The sequence below is a fragment of the Siphateles boraxobius genome, unplaced genomic scaffold (genome assembly GCF_051911475.1).
Source record: "Siphateles boraxobius isolate OS27281-9 unplaced genomic scaffold, OSU_SipBor_1 16, whole genome shotgun sequence".
Lineage (NCBI taxonomy): Eukaryota > Metazoa > Chordata > Actinopteri > Cypriniformes > Leuciscidae > Siphateles > Siphateles boraxobius.
The window spans coordinates 19,300,007-19,318,366 of NW_027508766.1; the positions used below are offsets into that span (position 1 = coordinate 19,300,007).

Sequence of the window (18,360 nt, forward strand, 5' to 3'; positions counted from 1 at the left end):
TCTCATCTGGCTGCAACACTGCCTCTGCTGATACTGGGGGAACAAACCCACAGGCTATGACCACAGCCTGCCAGGCCTTGACTCAATCAGCCATGTGCTCATGGAGAGAGAGAACTCTCAACCAACTTCCACATTTGAACAGTCACGGAACCATCAACGACTTCAATTTTCAACAACTTCAAGAATTGTTCCCACTACCAAATGCAAGTCTCAATTTAAACATTGTACTTTGAAAATAAGCCAATGGTTCTTTTCATAGTTCCCTTTCCGGTTTCCAGTTCCATGCTATCACTCACCCTATTACCTATACATGTATTTATGTATTTATGTATTTATGTTTGTTTAGTTTAGTTATGTTTGTGATTTAGTTAATAAAACTTGTGCACAATATTTATTTGGTTCTGATTCACTGCCAGCAGACAACGTCTCTTTTACGATTTTTATCTTGTTACATGCTCAAAGCGCTGTACATAATGTAGTGTTACAAATTTATTAAATGTTTTAATTTAGGCTCCAATACAATAGTATAGAAACTGAGAAAGTTTAGTAGACTGAATTTAGATATCAGAGTATCAGCAAGAGATTCCTTGCCAGTCCTGTTCTCTCTATTGTAAGTTAAATGAGTCAGATTACTGAAACTCTCACCCTTTGTTCTAATGGCTCTCGGAGCCACTGTCCCACTCATTGAATAGTCTGGCTGATTGGATTAGCATCTCAAACCTCTGAGTTACACTGTAATGCTGATGAGATCAGGGCTGTGGAATTTCCGGTAAAGTGTTGATTCCTGTGCTTCACATTTACATGCTTTGTACACCTTTATGTAAATATGTAAAGAAAAAGTTTCACAACAATGCTAAGAAATAATTATTTTCCGTAGCCATGGAAGATACTCCTTTTCTTAGAATAAATGAATCATCAAAAGAGTTCGTTGGACGAACTGATTAATTGATTGTAATATTAAGTTAGCTACATCAAGTTAATACCATTAACTGACCCAAATATTCATTATTCATTATTGATTATTAATATTTCCCCTCTGAGCTGACTCGTTACACATGTAAATCAACAGCCAGAATGCATTAAAAGTTTTCTGTTTTCAGTTGAAAACGGTGTTGTGCAAGTGCCCCCTAAATTAATAACTAATGATTTTTTACAACGGAAATAAATCAATTAAAAACGTACTTAAGCTAGACATTGACTTTCTTCTAGAGCTGCTGTACAGTCAAAACAATCTTTGTTGCATTCATTTCCTATGTTCACTCCAAAGCTGCTTTGAAGGGGATAGGTTTTTGTAGAGTCAAAAGCTTTGGTTAGATCTACAAAGGCAAAGTAGACCGGCTGATTTTGTTCTCTTGATTTCTCTTGTAATTGTCTCAGCAAATATCATGTCTGTTGTGGAGTGGTTGGGCCAAAAGCCACATTGGGACTCAGGATATATGACCTCAGCTAGCTGTTGAAGGCAAGTCAATAATACGCAAGCCAGGACTCTCCCTGTAATGCTCAGCAATGAGATTCCTCTGTAATTTTCACAGTCTCCACTGTAACATTTTTCTTGTAGGGTACCCCCTACATTGGGATACATCTTTGCATACTTGAAATCTTGGGTAATATGCAAAGAGCGCCAGCACTTCAGAATGAGTTGATGGAGATGGCGGGCTAAGGGTTCTATTCCAGCTTGGAGAAACCCACCTGGTATTGCATCAGACCCTGCAGCTTTGCCTCTGCCCAATACTTGTACTATTGTTATTACCTCATCTAACTCTGATTCTGCATCCAAGTAATTTTGAAGTGGCAAGCCTTGAAGATGAGCTAAAGTTTCATAATTAATGGTGCTTTTTGAGCTGTATAACTCACTATTACTATTCAATGTGCAAGTTTTCTCATTTGTCTTCAATGATGGTACCATCTTTTCTCTTGAGCACACCACAGGTCTGGGTGGTATGTCCTATTGCAGTTTTGATAGCCTTGATAGTTTCTTGCAATTTCAATATTAGGGCATAGTGTGTCCCAGTATTCTTTGGCACATTTCTGAAATGTTGCTTGTGCAGCAGATTTAGCAGCATGATATGAGCTTGCTGCTTGTCTTGTGGTTCTTGACTATAGCTTGACACTTTTCCTCAAGAACTAGTTGAGTAATTTGTAAGGAGGCATTGCACCAATGAGGGTTTTGTCCTCTTTTCTTTCCAAAAGTTTGTAGAGCAGAGTCATAGATCACATTTCTTATGTCTTCCCATGTCACGGTTCATAAATCCTATGTCTCCTTCTTGTCTCGTTTTACTGTTGTTGTGTGTGTGTGTGTGCTGATTAGGTGGGCGTGCCGGCTCATTAGCGATCATCAGCAATCAACTCATCACTCCCGTCACCAGCTGCAGCTCATCTCATCATGTATACTGTATATACTCATCACTTTCTCATCTCCTTTGTCAGATCGTTGTTTGTGGGTTCCCGGATGTGTGTTCCAGTCAGCGTCTCGAGTCTTGTGCCTTCCTTGTTCCTGTTCATGTTCCTGTGGATTTACGTTGGATTGTTCTCATCTCTGGACTCTCTTCACCAAGTTCATCTGACCATCGGGGTCCCTGCGCCACTAACCTGTCTTCTCTGGACTTTGCCTGTTAATACTTCAATTATAAATAAAGAGTTTCACTTGCACCTTGCTTCCTTCTCTCAATTCCTGACATCCCAGTTAGTGTTAGGGTCTGGGGAATCGGGAATGTTCTGCAACTTTTCTTCAAGCCTGCTGTCGTATTCCTCACTGAGATTTGGGAGCTTTGTTTTGTGAATGTAAATTTTTTGGGACAATTTCACTTGATGGTGGAAAGGCTTTGGTTTAATGGTTATGGATGACAAACTATATTGTGATCAGTGTCACAGTCAGCGCTGTGGTACAGTACTGGGCAAAAGTCTTAGGCACGTTAGTATTTTCAGCCCAAAAAATGGTTTCAAGACAGTATTTTGTATATTTTGCTGTAGTGTGTCAGCAGGAAATATTAGTTTACATTTCCAAACATTCCTTTTGTCAGTAATTGTAATAATCCAGTGAGATTTTTGGAGTCTGACAACAGCCGGTGTGGTCCACATGGAGATCTGATTTCACCATCATCGAGTCCATCTGGGATTACATGAAGAAACAGAAAAAACTGAGTCATACTAAATCCAGAAGAACTGTGGCAACGTCTCCAAGACGCTTGAAGAAACCTACCTGCAAAGCTGAAAAACCATGTGCAAGTGTACCTAGGACAAAAGCTGCTTTAAACACAAAGGGTGTCCATTATCAAGGACAGCTGTCTTTCTAGCATTAATATTTCCGCAGACTAGACCTTTGTATGTGGTCATTCCAGTGGTCATTGTCCTTACATTCCAAGTTAAGAAAATGGGTTTCGACTTTTTGGATGGGATAGAACACCCATTCTGGTAGTGCTGTGGTGAGTGGTAGCACCTTATTGGTCAGGGGCTGCCTGAATTAAAGAAGGCAGTATCTTAACATGGATTGGTCCCACCCACTCTAGAATGAGATCCCTAGCATCATCCCCATTTCTCTGGCTTATCACTGGTAACTACCTCAAATTGGGATTTTGATTTCTGCAAAGTCATATGGTTTCCTCTGCCGAAGAAGTGGTTTGTCGACTTGTTTGTCACTGCCAGGACAGTTTAAGATACCTTGGGTGGTCCTAACACTTTTCAGCGGCTTCTCTCGTTCAGGTCCTAATTGATCAGAGGAGAGGCAATGCCAGTACATCTGAGAGACAAACCGGATGCAGGGGCTGCCAAAGGAGTAAGAAGTGCTGGGGCTCAAAAGCCTTATTGGGGCCCCAGCTCCATTGAGTGGCTGTTGATCTTCATCTAGTAGGATACTAGCAGTGTTGTGCAAGTTACTTCCAAACTGTAATACATCATACATTACTTGTTACTATTATTTAAAAGTAATTCATTACCTTACAATATTACTGTCTCCGAATTGTAATGCGTTACATTACTCCTGTATTACTTTTGAGTTACTTTCACCAAAATAGCTATACAGTAGTAGAACTTAACATTCTAAGGCTGTAACGATATGCCATATGAAACCGAAATCGGACACTCAGATCCACGAACCTGCAGAATCGCGACACACCCCTTCCAACTCCAAGAGTTATCCTTTCCGTCCAGATCCAATGCTACCACATCTTTAAATTACTATTAGTATTATTTGAATTTTGAAGTTAACATTATAAAATATGTAGAGCTACACCACAAAACTAGTTGAGGATAAATTATTTAAAATTGGGGAATTCCACGAATTGGACGTGACATTTGCAGTCAAAACTTGAAATATAAATTCTCAGAAAATGCATTTAATACCAATATATTGAAACCTCTGTTTATCCATAGGAAACCCCCTTAAAAGAGTCCAGACATCAGAAAAATATGAGTCTACACATGCGTTTTATATTTAATATGAGGGAAATACACACGCATTCATGCGTGACAATTTTTTTTTTTTACTTTTAGGAGGCAAAATATTTTTTTGTAATTCTGTGAATTACACTGCGCAAATCAAAATAATACTACCGACCGGATGAAGAAGGGTTGGGTCACCACAGAACATAAAATATTTATTTTATTTTATTTTTCGTGTTCGTATTTATGAGGAAAAAACAATGTAAGGACGTGACAGTTCTCCGTTACGGACGTGACCGCTCTGAAGCGGCACTAAAAGACTGTTTTAAAACTTTCACAGAGACCTCAAACAGAACAAACAAAGCCTTTCTTTAAAGTGAATTTCGATTTGTACTAATTGTATCTTAATTTTAATCAATGTTTCATCAACCAATTGCCTGGATTTAATAAATAAGAAGTAAATATAGCAGAAAATAGATCACGACACGGAGGCGCCTGCGCGAGCGCGTCTCATAAATTCACCGAAACTCAGCGTAGGCTATAAGGTAGCCTAGCCTACTTCACAGACCTGAAAAATATATATATATTGAAATGTCTACTTGTAAACAGAACAATTCAAAACGAAAGAAAACGGACTGCTCTCTGCTTATCTGTATGAAATGTGCATTTCTCTCTGGCGCATTCACTACTGCGAAGATCGCGAGTCAGCAACGTCAAAATCATCTTTATTAATAAACAATTAAAACGTCTCCTTGCTATATTTGACATATTCATAATCATTGCTTTTGCCGGTTCTTTGTGACAGCTTTTAGTTGCTTTCCTTACATCATGTATCAAAAACATGATTGCGTAGGCTAATGAAAACAATAAAAATACCACCTAAACATAGCCTAACTGTTTAGAAAGAAAACACAGAACAAATGGAGTAGCCTAATGCGCATACGTCCATCTCGCTAATGTACAGTCATCTTCTTCACCCATTAGCTGCTTTTCCACTGGCCAGCGCGAGCACAGAGGCCGAAATCCTGACTCACGGCTCTCCTGTAAAAAATAAATCGCTATAAAAAATATATAAGACGCTGCCATTAAGTCTTTATTTACAAACTTGGACACCACACGCGGCTCTTGACTGACCACGAACAGGTAACTTAGCCTACTTGCATTTTTCATTCGTTAATGTCTCGCGATCTTGGTGTTTTTTTTTTGTTGTTGTTTTTTTACAATTAAAACTAAAAGTGTGATGTAACGCAAGCGTAACTGAACATGTAATTTAGTAAAATATTACTGAAAATAGGAACTTACGCACACTATCAGTGCTTGCAAATAAAACTTTAATTTAGCAGCAACGTTTCGGTCTTTCGACCTTCATCAGGCATATACAAATTTACAAACTCTTCCTATTTGAAATACACACATGACCAATCAACAAAGTTACATCTGTAACCACTTAAGCCCATTGATAATCTATAATTGACAACAATTCATCACACAGTTACACCCCGTAATTGTACTCGATTGCAAACATACTTAGAAACAATACATTTAAAACATTTAAAAAAAAAATAGAAACCATAGACAGTGATTCGAGTGCACATGTTTCGACTTCTTTTTTGGACAGACGAGCTCCTCCACGAAGACCACAAAGAAAAAATGTCGAAGAGGTTCAAGAGCCTCAAAGAAGTTTTCGACCGTGGACTCGCAGCTTCTCTAAGAGACGGTAATTAACATCTCCGAAAAAGAACTGTCTGATGATCAGATTTCCGTTTTATCTAAAGGATTGTGCCTACTAGTGGTGTTTTTGGTCTAAAAGTGGACATGTTCAAATGTTTTAGACAGATGAAATTACGATACTTTTTTCTAAATCTGACTCGGTTTCACCTAGGACACTTTTTAAGCCAAAAAGTAATTTCTGCCCTAATGTGTCGAACCATCCACTCATACTTTTTGTCGTTTGGTCGAACAAGATGTGATGGAAACTTGCTCTATAATTACAATTACAGAAAACAAAGTTTTATAAAAAAAACTTCACAATGATCCCACGAACACTTATCGATCTGACATCCTGACCTTTGTAACAAATGCTAAAATATCAGGTTGGATATCTCAATCGGAATTTAATTTCTTGTATTGTCAACATCCGATTAGACCTGTTTTTACACTCTCCCTAAAATCCATAAGAGACTTATAGATCCTCCAGGTCGTCCAATTGTAGCACAGACGAATTCTCTATTATCACCTCTTTCTCAGTATGTGGATTTTTTTATTAAACCTTTTGTTCATTCGTTACCATATTACATTCGGGATTCTACTGATTTCATCAATAAGATTTCTGATTTACATGATTTACCGGACAATTCTTTATTATTAACTTTGGATGTAACAAGTTTATATACTAACATTGCACATGAAAAAGGGCTTAATGCCCTTAGACATTATCTTTTGTTACGTGAGGTTGCTAATCCACCCTCAGAGTTTATTATTGAGATGGCTTCTTATCTTTTGAAATATAATTATTTCAGTTTTGACAAGGATCTTTTTCTTCAAATTAATGGTACAGCGATGGGCTCGAACTTTGCCCCTAACTATGCCAATCTATTTATGGTTTTTTTTTTAGCAGAGTTATGTGTTGAATGCAGACAATAATCCCTTTTACTCGTGTATCATTAAATGGTATAGATACATTGATGATATTTTTTGTATTTTTTTGGGAGATCATGAGGAAGCTCGAGAACTTGTGACTGTTTTGAATGGCTTGGTTGACGACTTAGAATTTACTTATGAAATTAATCATTCTAAAGTACACTTTCTTGATATGTGGGTACAGAAGAACGAAGGGAGGTTGATTACAACTTTGTTTACAAAAGAGACCGATCGCAACACACTTTTACTCGCCACCAGCTTTCATCCGACTTTTTAAAAAAAAGGACTACCTAATGGCGCTTTTCCACTGCATGGTACGGTACGGCTCGGCTCGGCACGGCTCACTTGTGGTGCTTTTCCACTGCATGGTACGGTACGGCTCGTTTCGGCTCGCTTTAAATGGTACCACCTCTGTTGAGGTTCCAAGCGTACAGTACCTATACTAAAATGTGACGTCGAAGCACTGTAGATCACTGATTGGTCAGACAGACAGAATCGTCACTACCAGCGTCATTGTATTTGCGAGACATCAAACCCGCTAGATTTAAATAGCCAGTAACAGCCTCCAATGTTTTAAAACTACTTGCTTGACTTGCTTGAAGAAAAAAAAACTTCCAAAAAAGAAATGGCTGAATCGTGGTCAGTGGACGAGAACCGCAGACGTTCCTCTTGTTAGGTGCCGAGGAGCGGTAAACTATAACGATCAGTCATAATCCCACCCACTTTGAAGCGGTACTAACTGCAGTGGAACCGAGCTAAAGCGAACCGAGCCGTGCCGCGCCGAGCCGAGTCGTACGTACCACGCAGTGGAAAAGCAAAGCGAGACGAACCGTGCCGCGCCGAGCCGAACCGTACTGAGCCGTACCATCCAGTGGAAAAGCGCCATAAGAGTCAGTTCTATAGATTGAGGAGGATATGTTATTCTGATTCCGATTTTATTGAGAAATCAAACATTATGAAAAATAGATTTTTGAATAGAGGTTACCCTTCAGAATGGGTTGATGAAGCATTTAACACATCTTAAAGGCCATCTTTCAATTTAATTGTATAACTTAATTTATACAGAATCTTGTATGAAAATGTCAATTTAAAAAGACATCTATAAGAATACATATGTTTTACAACACCCACAGGCAGAAATTAAGAAAAAAGTGTACCTATTCTAAGCTAGGCTCAAAAAACCCGCCCTTTTACAGAGAACGCATCATATGACGTAACGACAGGCAAACAAGTAGGCGTTGCTGCCCTGGTTCTCAGTGTGGGTTTACGTAGTCTGATAGGTGGTAACAGAAAATAGAGCTTGTAGTTATCGTTTTATAGTTGAGTTGGTTTGAATTGTCACAATGGTGAATTCTTGTGTTTGTTTTGGATGCAACCACTCCAACTTGTCTGGTCATCGGGTCCACCCATTTCCAAACAAGAAACACAAAGATTTTGTGCTTGGATACGTTTCGTCCAGGCAAAGAGAAGCAATTTCGCTGCCTCCTCGGTGACAAGACACACGGTGGTATGTGAAAAACACTTCACACCGGACAGCTACAACCAAGGAGATTTTATGGAATTTCGCATGGGATTTCGACGAAGAGAGTGGGTTAGGCTGGCAAATGGAGCTGTGCCATCGGTGCATGCAAGTCCACATGCAAAATCTGGCGGGATTGAAGAGTCTCACGTTAACGTTAGCAGAGAATCTGCGCGTCGAAAACGGGAGCTTTGCACAGTAAGTCTTATAATAAATGCATTACATGTTGCATCGAAATGTAGCTCTGCATGTAATTTCTGCAAATATATTTTTCTTGACGTTATAATGGATTAGTCTTGGCATGACTTTTGCTGACTGTAGCTGTTCTGACTTGAGAAGTTGGCACCATGAAGTCACGCCGTCAGCTTACTCTTGTTACGTTAACCCCATGAATCTCTTTAATAATAGCAATACAAATACGTGTTTTTTTCCTGCGGGACGGGATAAGACACAAAATCAATGCATCTCTATTATTGTGCGGGAATAAATTTGCGGGCGGGAGTGTAAGTTAACACATACGTTGCGGGAACGGGTGATAATGGTCAGAAATTCGGCGGGCGCGGGCGGGAACGGGTGGTAATGGTCAGAAATTCGGCGGGCGGGAACGGGTGGTAATGGTCAGAAATTCGGCGGGCGCAGGCGGGAACGGGTGGTAATGGTCAGAAATTCGGCGGGCGGGAACGGGTGGTTATGGTCAGAAATTCGGCGGGCGCGGGCGGGAACGGGTGGTAATGGTCAGAAATTCGGCGGGCGCGGGCGGGAACGGGTGGTAATGGTCAGAAATTTGGCGGGCGGGAGCGCAGGACTCTAATACACTTATTTTATTGAGTTAATAAGGATAATCTTTTTGGACCAAGTAATGCTTTATAATATTAGTTCTCTTACGAGAGGTTCTCTCGTATTGCGTAAGTTTAGCTTACGCTACGGGAAAGATTCATCTTCTCGAAATACTGAAGCCAAAAAATTATCCTTAATTTTGTATTCCTTGTCAACGCAGTGCAGCAGCTAGCAGATCTAGAGCAGGCCATCTCGCGTGCTCATTGGCTGCCCTGCGGGCAACTGCTGCAGCCTACCAGTGAGCCAGCCGTGACGTCACGCCCAATGAAGGGCGTCCGCGCCTTCATAGCGTCACAGCCCGCCAGATGGGCGTGGCTTAGCGTATAACAATAGGGGCTGTAGGCTGACTTCCCTGATTTTCGTCTCTTCAGCGAGCTCTTCGCATCGCTGGATCTGAGAGAAGCCACCGCCGCCGTCGAACAGCGGACAGCCAGCTTAGGACAGCGCTGAGGAAGCCGGCCGTCTTCGCCACCTTCAGCCATCCGTGCGAGCTACGCTATCTGGCGACGTATCCTTTACCTTGCAATTCACAATGGTGAATTCTTGTGTTTGTTTTGGATGCAACCACTCTAACTTGTCTGGTCATCGGGTCCACCCATTTCCAAACAAGAAACACAAAGATTTTGTGCTTGGATACGTTTCGTCCAGGCAAAGAGAAGCAATTTCGCTGCCTCCTCGGTGACAAGACACACGGTGGTATGTGAAAAACACTTCACACCGGACAGCAACAACCAAGGAGATTTTATGGAATTTCGCATGGGATTTCGACGAAGAGAGTGGGTTAGGCTGGCAAATGGAGCTGTGCCATCGGTGCATGCAAGTCCACATGCAAAATCTGGCGGGATTGAAGAGTCTCACGTTAACGTTAGCAGAGAATCTGCGCGTCGAAAACGGGAGCTTTGCACAGTAAGTCTTATAATAAATGCATTACATGTTGCATCGAAATGTAGCTCTGCATGTAATTTCTGCAAATATATTTTTCTTGACGTTATAATGGATTAGTCTTGGCATGACTTTTGCTGACTGTAGCTGTTCTGACTTGAGAAGTTGGCACCATGAAGTCACGCCGTCAGCTTACTCTTGTTACGTTAACCCCATGAATCTCTTTAATAATAGCAATACAAATACGTGTTTTTTTCCTGCGGGACGGGATAAGACACAAAATCAATGCATCTCTATTATTGTGCGGGAATAAATTTGCGGGCGGGAGTGTAAGTTAACATATACGTTGCGGGAACGGGTGATAATGGTCAGAAATTCGGCGGGCGCGGGCGGGAACGGGTGGTAATGGTCAGAAATTCGGCGGGCGGGAACAGGTGGTAATGGTCAGAAATTCGGCGGGCGCGGGCGGGAACGGGTGGTAATGGTCAGAAATTTGGCGGGCGGGAGCGCAGGACTCTAATACACTTATTTTATTGAGTTAATAAGGATAATCTTTTTGGACCAAGTAATGCTTTATAATATTAGTTCTCTTACGAGAGGTTCTCTCGTATTGCGTAAGTTTAGCTTACGCTACGGGAAAGATTCATCTTCTCGAAATACTGAAGCCAAGAAATTATCCTTAATTTTGTATTCCTTGTCAACGCAGTGCAGCAGCTAGCAGATCTAGAGCAGGCCATCTCGCGTGCTCATTGGCTGCCCTGCGGGCAACTGCTGCAGCCTACCAGTGAGCCCGCCGTGACGTCACGCCCAATGAAGGGCGTCCGCGCCTTCATAGCGTCACAGCCCGCCAGATGGGCGTGGCTTAGCGTATAACAATAGGGGCTGTAGGCTGACTTCCCTGATTTTCGTCTCTTCAGCGAGCTCTTCGCATCGCTGGATCTGAGAGAAGCCACCGCCGCCGTCGAACAGCGGACAGCCAGCTTAGGACAGCGCTGAGGAAGCCGGCCGTCTTCGCCACCTTCAGCCATCCGTGCGAGCTACGCTATCTGGCGACGTATCCTTTACCTTGCTAAAACCTATTCTAAACCTATTCTAAAAGAGCAGCGAGTGTCTTTTTTAAGACGCCTCGCACTTCCGGGGCTGCGAGCTCTGTGAAGCGCTTCCGCTGTCGACCCTGCGGGCTAGACTCAAAGCCTTCAACACCCCCCGCCTCTCCTCACCGACGCGCAGCTGCCGCTCACGAGCCTCACTAACGTCGCATCTGAGAATGAGGCCGAGGGACACGTACGAGCACGCGGCTAGCTCTCTTTACGTTACAAGAGAGCTACCCCGCCCTCGTGTCCCCGTTCGCGCGTCATGCAGAGCCCTCTCGAGCTCTCTGCATGACCCGGACAGGCTTGAGCGCCGCCGTCAAAATGTCTCGCCCTGTCAGTCCCCTTAGATAAGGCTACTGCAGCGGTGTATTTGGCAGCCAACGAGCCGGTAATGCAACCCGCTCGCCTGCACACATCCGCCGTTCTCGCGGCGACCCACAGAAATCTCAAGTGAGTATAATGTCAGATTAAGAATGTAAGTTACGTGCCCACTCACGAGCGCTCACGCTTACTAACAGACACATCGCCTCCGAAAAGACGTGCGTGTCCCGCTGCGGCCGGACCGCCGTCAAAGTTTATTCCCTGTCAGTCCCCTTCAAACAGGCTACTGCAGTGGTTCAATTAGCAGCCAACGAGCCGGTTTGTTGACCCTCTCGCCTGCACACAAACGCCGTTTTCACGGTGACCCAGAAAAATCACAAAAAGAGTATTTAATGTCTGGTCCGGCTCATGCCGTCAGTGTTGTAAGTGTAGTGAAAGTGCCCACGCCCCAGTGTTCACCCCTACACATAAGCACTCCGAACCTCGCAGAGCAGACTCTCATAAAGCGCAGAAAAGCCGCTCGAGTGTTGAATGTAAGAAATGTGTCCACAAGTCTGTGCCCACTATCTGCCCGCTCTGTTACACGATCAAGAAAGCAGGTTATGAATGTAAGTCTCGTGCCCGCCAGAATGCGTTCACGCTTGTGTGGCAAGGGGGGCGTGGTTCAGCGAAGTCTGTGACGGGAGAGAGGATCGGGAGACAGGTGCGGCGTAAGTGGGTTAAGTGTGAATGACAAACACCTGTGTCTTGTTTCAGTAATTGGCGTGGGGAGACGGATAAAAGCCATGAGGAAACAAGAGAATGGAAGAGAGAGACCGGCAACGACTCGTGGCTGTACTGGACTGTGACGGGAGAAAGGAGAACGCTGAGAGCGAGAGACTTTTGAGTAGCGTCTGTTTTGTCCAGCGCGTGGTGCGCATCTTTTGTTTCTGTTTACGAATTTTGATTTAAATAAAAGACCCACAGTCATCTGAAGCCGACCCTGTCCTCTTCCTTCCCTTTGTCTGAACCTTTCATCTACTACACTGGTGCCGAAACCCGGGATAGGAAGACGGAAGCCGCCGCCAGCATGCAGTCACCGCCACCATCGCCACTTGCGGACGTGGTTGCTTCCCTCGCGGTCCTCCACCAAGACCAACATCGGGCCCTGATGGAGATGAGGACCGATCTGGAAGGGCGGTTCCAATTCCTCATCCAAGGCCAACAAGAGGATCGCGAGAGGTTCCGGAGCTGGATGGACCGGGAGGTTCGGCCGGGTTCAACGCCCCCACCGGTCGAGCGCCCCCACCTGCCCCTGAATAAAACGGGTCCGCAGGACGACCCTGAGGCATTCCTGGACCTCTTCAAGAGATCAGCGGAGGCAGGTGGGTGGCCAAGAGAGCAATGGCCGGTGCGCCTCATCCCTTTGCTGACCGGAGAGGCGCAAGCGGCGGCCCAACAGCTACCCGTCCAGAATCTCCTGGTTTTCGACGACCTGAAAAGAGCCATCTTACAGCGGGTCGGCCGGAGCCCAGAGCAACATCGCCAGCGGTTCCGTTCCCTGGATCTGGGCGAGAGCGGCCGGCCCTTCGTGTTGGCTCAACAGCTCCGGGACTCCTGCCGCAAGTGGCTGTTGGCTGAGGGAAGCGACGTCCGGGAGATCATCGACCGTGTGGTGCTGGAGCAATTCATCAGCCGTTTGCCGCGGAAGACCGCGGAGTGGGTCCAGTGCCACCGACCGGCGTCGCTGGACTTGGCCATTCAGTTGGCGGAGGACCAGCTGGTGGCGTGCTCCAGGGTCGGCGAAAGCCTTCCAACAGTCTCTCTCTCCTCTTCTTTTTCTTCTCCTTCCCCCTCTCCTACCTCTTCCCCTAGACCTGTTCCCCTTCCCAGGTCCCGTCCTCCCGGACCGTTCCGTGGCCCTCCCCGGGGACGGGGGGGGACTTCGCTGGATCCGGCAGGAGGCCTGAGACCCCAGCCCAGGGGCTCGGGGTTCACTACCGCTGGGGCGGACCCGGTTTCCTTTCCTCCCCTCTCCCCACGCCAGTCACTTACCCCACTTCCTGCCACTAGAGCGGTGGGGAGACCTGGGCCGGCCTGCTGGCGTTGCGGGGACCCGGACCATTTCATAGACGGGTGTCCGGTGATGGAAGTGGGGACAATGATCCGGGTCCCGGATGCCCCGCAGGCTGCCCACGATCAGGCTGGCCGGTACCAAATACCTGTGAGTATAAAGGGGGGTACCTATCAGGCTCTGGTGGATTCAGGATGTAACCAAACCTCGATCCACCAAAGCCTGATTCAACCTGAGGCATTGGATATGAGCCGCATGGTTCGGGTAAGGTGTGTGCACGGGGATGTGGTGAAGTATCCGCTCATGTCTGCTCGGATCAAATTTAGGGGGCAAAACCATAGTGTGGAGGTCACTGTTAACCCGCACCTCAGGCATCCGCTGATTTTGGGAACTAATTGGCCGGCTTTTACGGAATTATTGGGGTTGTTGTGTGCGGATGTCTCTTGTGGAAAAAGGAAGCAGGAGAGGGGAGCGGTCGTGCGGTTGGGAGAGGCTGAACTGGGACCTCCGGGACTGGATCCAGGGGATCTGAGCGTAATTGGGAGACAGATTCTCCCAGAGCGTGATGATTTTCCCCTGGAGCAGTCTCAGGATGAGTCGTTAAAACATGCTTTTGAACAGTTCCGTACCATTGACGGTCAGCCTCTCCAGCCCGCTCGACCGCTCACTTATCCATATTTTGCAATTCTGAAAGACCGGTTGTATAGAGTGATACAAGACACTCAAACAAAAGAAACTACAACCCAGTTGTTGGTACCAAAGAGCCGTCGGGAAATGCTTTTCCAGGCGGCTCATTCAAATCCCATGGCTGGACACTTAGGGCAAATAACAACACTTAACCGTCTCATGGCCCGATTCTTTTGGCCGGGCATTCACGAGAACGTGCGTAGGTGGTGCGCGGCTTGTCGTGAATGTCAGCTGGTAAATCCGCCGGCCGCCCCAAAAGCGCCATTGCGCCCCCTTCCGTTGATCGAGGTCCCCTTCCAACGAATTGCGATGGACCTCATCGGGCCATTAGAACGGTCAGCACGGGGACATCGCTTTGCATTAGTCATAGTGGACTATGCAACGCGATATCCTGAGGCAGTGGCACTCCGCAACATCTCCGCTAAAAGTGTAGCGGATGCCCTGTTTCGTCTAATCTCCCGAGTGGGGATCCCGAAAGAGATCCTCACTGATCAGGGCACGGCGTTTATGTCACGTACGTTACGCGAACTTTACGAGTTATTGGGCATTAAATCGATTCGCACCAGCGTCTTTCACCCACAAACGGACGGCTTGGTGGAACGATTTAATCGCACATTAAAGACAATGATTCGTAATTCGTTCACGAAGACGCCAAAAATTGGGATAAATGGTTAGAACCCCTATTGTTCGCTGTGCGCGAGGTCCCGCAAGCCTCCACGGGGTTTTCCCCCTTCGAGCTCCTTTATGGTCGTCAGCCCCGCGGGGTGCTAGACGCGCTGAAGGAGACTTGGGAGGAGGGACCCTCGGAGAGTCGAAATGAAATTCAGTATGTCCTGGACCTGAGAACAAAACTCCACACTTTGGGGCGGCTCTCAATGGAGAATTTGTTACAGGCTCAGGACAGACAGACCCAGTTATACAATAGGGGAACGAAACTAAGAGAATTTTCACCGGGAGATAAAGTCCTTCTATTGCTTCCCACGTCGAGTTCCAAATTACTCGCGAAGTGGCAAGGACCCTTTGAGGTCACACAGCGAGTCGGGGATCTCAATTATGAGGTTCTTCGAACGGATAGGAACGGGGCACGTCAAATTTGTCACCTCAACCTCCTAAAAAAATGGAGCGAGGCGGAGTCAGGAATGCTGGCGACGGTGATTGGGGCGGAAGAGGATCTCGGGCCAGAAGCGAATATCAAATCTCCATCTCTCGCACTGGCTCCAGGCGGAGATCATCTTTCGCCGTCCCAGCTTACTGAAGTTGCCAGGTTGCAAGCAGAATTTACCGACGTGTTCTCGTTCCTACCCGGTCGAACCAACCTCATTCAGCACCATATTGAGACCGAGCCGGGCGTGGTGGTGCGCAGCCGGCCATATCGATTACCTGAACACAAGAAAAAGGTGGTTCAGTCTGAATTAGAGGCGATGCTCGAGATGGGGGTAATAGAAGAATCCCACAGTAATTGGGCGAGCCCGATAGTTTTAGTACCTAAAACGGACGGCTCAGTTCGGTTTTGCGTGGATTACCGCAGGGTTAATGCCGTATCGAAATTCGATGCTTATCCAATGCCCCGGATTGACGAACTGCTTGATCGGCTCGGCACTGCTCGTTTTTATTCGACGCTGGATTTAACTAAAGGATATTGGCAGATCCCCTTATCGCCTATATCTAAAGAAAAAACAGCCTTTACGACGCCGTTCGGATTACACCAATTCGTTACACTTCCGTTTGGGTTGTTCGGGGCTCCAGCCACCTTCCAGCGTCTCATGGACAGGATACTCCGGCCGCATGCTGCATATGCCGCTGCCTATCTGGATGATATCATCATTTATAGTAATGACTGGCAGCGCCATATGGAGCATGTGCGCGCGGTTCTGGGAGCTATGAGACTGGCTGGGCTAACGGCCAACCCAAAGAAGTGTGCGGTTGGGCGGGTAGAGGTCAGGTATCTGGGATTCCACTTGGGTCACGGGCAAGTGCGTCCCCAAATTGATAAGACAGCAGCCGTTGCAACATGCCCGAGACCCAAGACCAAAAAGGAGGTGAGACAGTTCCTGGGGCTGGCGGGATATTATAGAAGGTTTGTGCCTAATTATTCGGACCTTGCCAGCCCGCTGACTGATCTCACTAAAAAGGAGTCACCAGATCCGATTGAGTGGACGGAGCAGTGCCAGCAGGCTTTCACCCAGGTAAAGGCTGCTCTATGTGGGGGGCCGCTACTACAAGCTCCTGATTTTTCCCTCCCCTTTTTGTTACAGACCGACGCGTCGGACAGGGGGCTGGGAGCAGTCCTGTCCCAGGAGATGGAGGGAGAGGAACGGCCGGTGCTGTACATTAGTCGCAAGCTCTCAAAGAGAGAGACTAAGTACAGCACCATTGAGAAGGAATGTTTGGCCATCAGGTGGGCCGTCCTCACCCTCCGGTATTATCTCCTGGGACGGGAATTCACCCTCTGTTCGGACCACGCACCCCTCCAATGGCTCCACCGCATGAAGGATACCAACGCGCGGATCACCCGTTGGTATCTAGCCTTACAACCTTTTAAGTTCCAGGTGGTCCACAGGCCGGGTGCACAGATGGCTGTGGCTGACTTCCTCTCCAGGAGGGGGGGGGGGGGAGGAGGGAGGCTGCAGGCCGGACGGCTCCCCGGCCTGAGTCGGGCGGTGGGGGTATGTGGCAAGGGGGGCGTGGTTCAGCGAAGTCTGTGACGGGAGAGAGGATCGGGAGACAGGTGCGGCGTAAGTGGGTTAAGTGTGAATGACAAACACCTGTGTCTTGTTTCAGTAATTGGCGTGGGGAGACGGATAAAAGCCATGAGGAAACAAGAGAATGGAAGAGAGAGACCGGCAACGACTCGTGGCTGTACTGGACTGTGACGGGAGAAAGGAGAACGCTGAGAGCGAGAGACTTTTGAGTAGCGTCTGTTTTGTCCAGCGCGTGGTGCGCATCTTTTGTTTCTGTTTACGAATTTTGATTTAAATAAAAGACCCACAGTCATCTGAAGCCGACCCTTTCCTCTTCCTTCCCTTTGTCTGAACCTTTCATCTACTACAGCTTGCTAACACAAACCTCCCCCCGGGCTCAGCCCGCGCGTTTAAGTGTTATCACAAAACGCAAGGCATTAATAAAACGCTCCCCATCCATTATGATCGGGGCGTCAAATACACTTGTAAGTCTAGTGCCCGCGCACACGCGCTCACGCTTACAGGAAGCTTTTCCGCCCGGAGCGCTGCTCGCGCGTCAAAGAGTGAAAAAAGAATGTTCCCCATCCCTTATGATTGGGACATCTCACATAAATCAGCCGATCTCGGCTTTCAGCGAGGAGCCATTGCCCAGAACCGAGAGCGCGCGCGCCGCGCTTTCGGCTCTGGGTCAGTTTCACAAAAGAAAGCAGGTTATGGATGTAAGTCTCGTGCCCGCCAGAGTGCGTTCACGCTTGCTAACACAAACCTCCCCCCGGGCTCCGCCCGCGCGTTTTAAGTGTTATCACAAAACGCAGGGCATTAATAAAACACTCCCCATCCATTATGATCGGGGCGTCAAATACACTTGTAAGTCTAGTGCCCGCGCACACGCGCTCACGCTTACAGGAAGCTTTTCCGCCCGGAGCGCTGCTCGCACGTCAAAAAAATGACAAAAGAATGTTCCCCATCCCTTATGATTGGGACATCTCACATAAATCAGCCGGTTTCGGCTTTTCAGCGAGCAGCCATTGCCCAGAACCGAGAGCGCGCGCACCGCGCTTTCGGCTCCGGTTCAGTTTCACAAGCCCGCAAATGGCGGCGGTCTGAACCCGGTGGCCATTCGACCCCTAGCGGCTCACATAGCTGCGTGGGAAACTATCCCAGGGATTTCAGAATGGGTGTTGAGCACAATAAAGCAGGGCTATACACTTCAATTCATTCGCCGTCCCCCGCGCTTTCAAGCCCGGACCGCGACGATAGTGAATGCGG

The 18,360-nt window shown here is 46.7% G+C and overlaps 2 protein-coding genes across 3 annotated transcripts in view; one reads left to right on the forward strand and one right to left on the reverse strand.

The window, feature by feature from the left end:
* Nucleotides 1-18,360, reverse strand: part of aspa (aspartoacylase) — a 135,060-nt gene that overhangs the window by 25,522 nt on the left and 91,178 nt on the right. The gene's annotated exons all lie outside the window — the stretch shown is intronic.
* LOC143738909 (uncharacterized) lies at nucleotides 3,725-17,267 on the forward strand. The gene is made up of 4 exons (XM_077230983.1): nucleotides 3,725-3,843; nucleotides 12,427-12,514; nucleotides 12,629-13,873; nucleotides 17,192-17,267. Exons 1-4 carry the CDS (start codon nucleotides 3,725-3,727, stop codon nucleotides 17,192-17,194), a joined length of 1,455 nt encoding a protein of 484 aa, XP_077087098.1. The 3' UTR covers nucleotides 17,195-17,267.

Coding starts and splice junctions, on each gene's coding strand:
- LOC143738909 (XM_077230983.1), top strand. CDS start 3,725: ATGCCAGTACATCTGAGAGACAAACCGGATGCAGGGGCTGCCAAAGGA. Junction 3,844..12,426: donor TGGCTGTTGATCTTCATCTA/GTAGGATACTAG, acceptor GTCTTGTTTCAG/TAATTGGCGTGGGGAGACGG. Junction 12,515..12,628: donor ACTCGTGGCTGTACTGGACT/GTGACGGGAGAA, acceptor TTTAAATAAAAG/ACCCACAGTCATCTGAAGCC.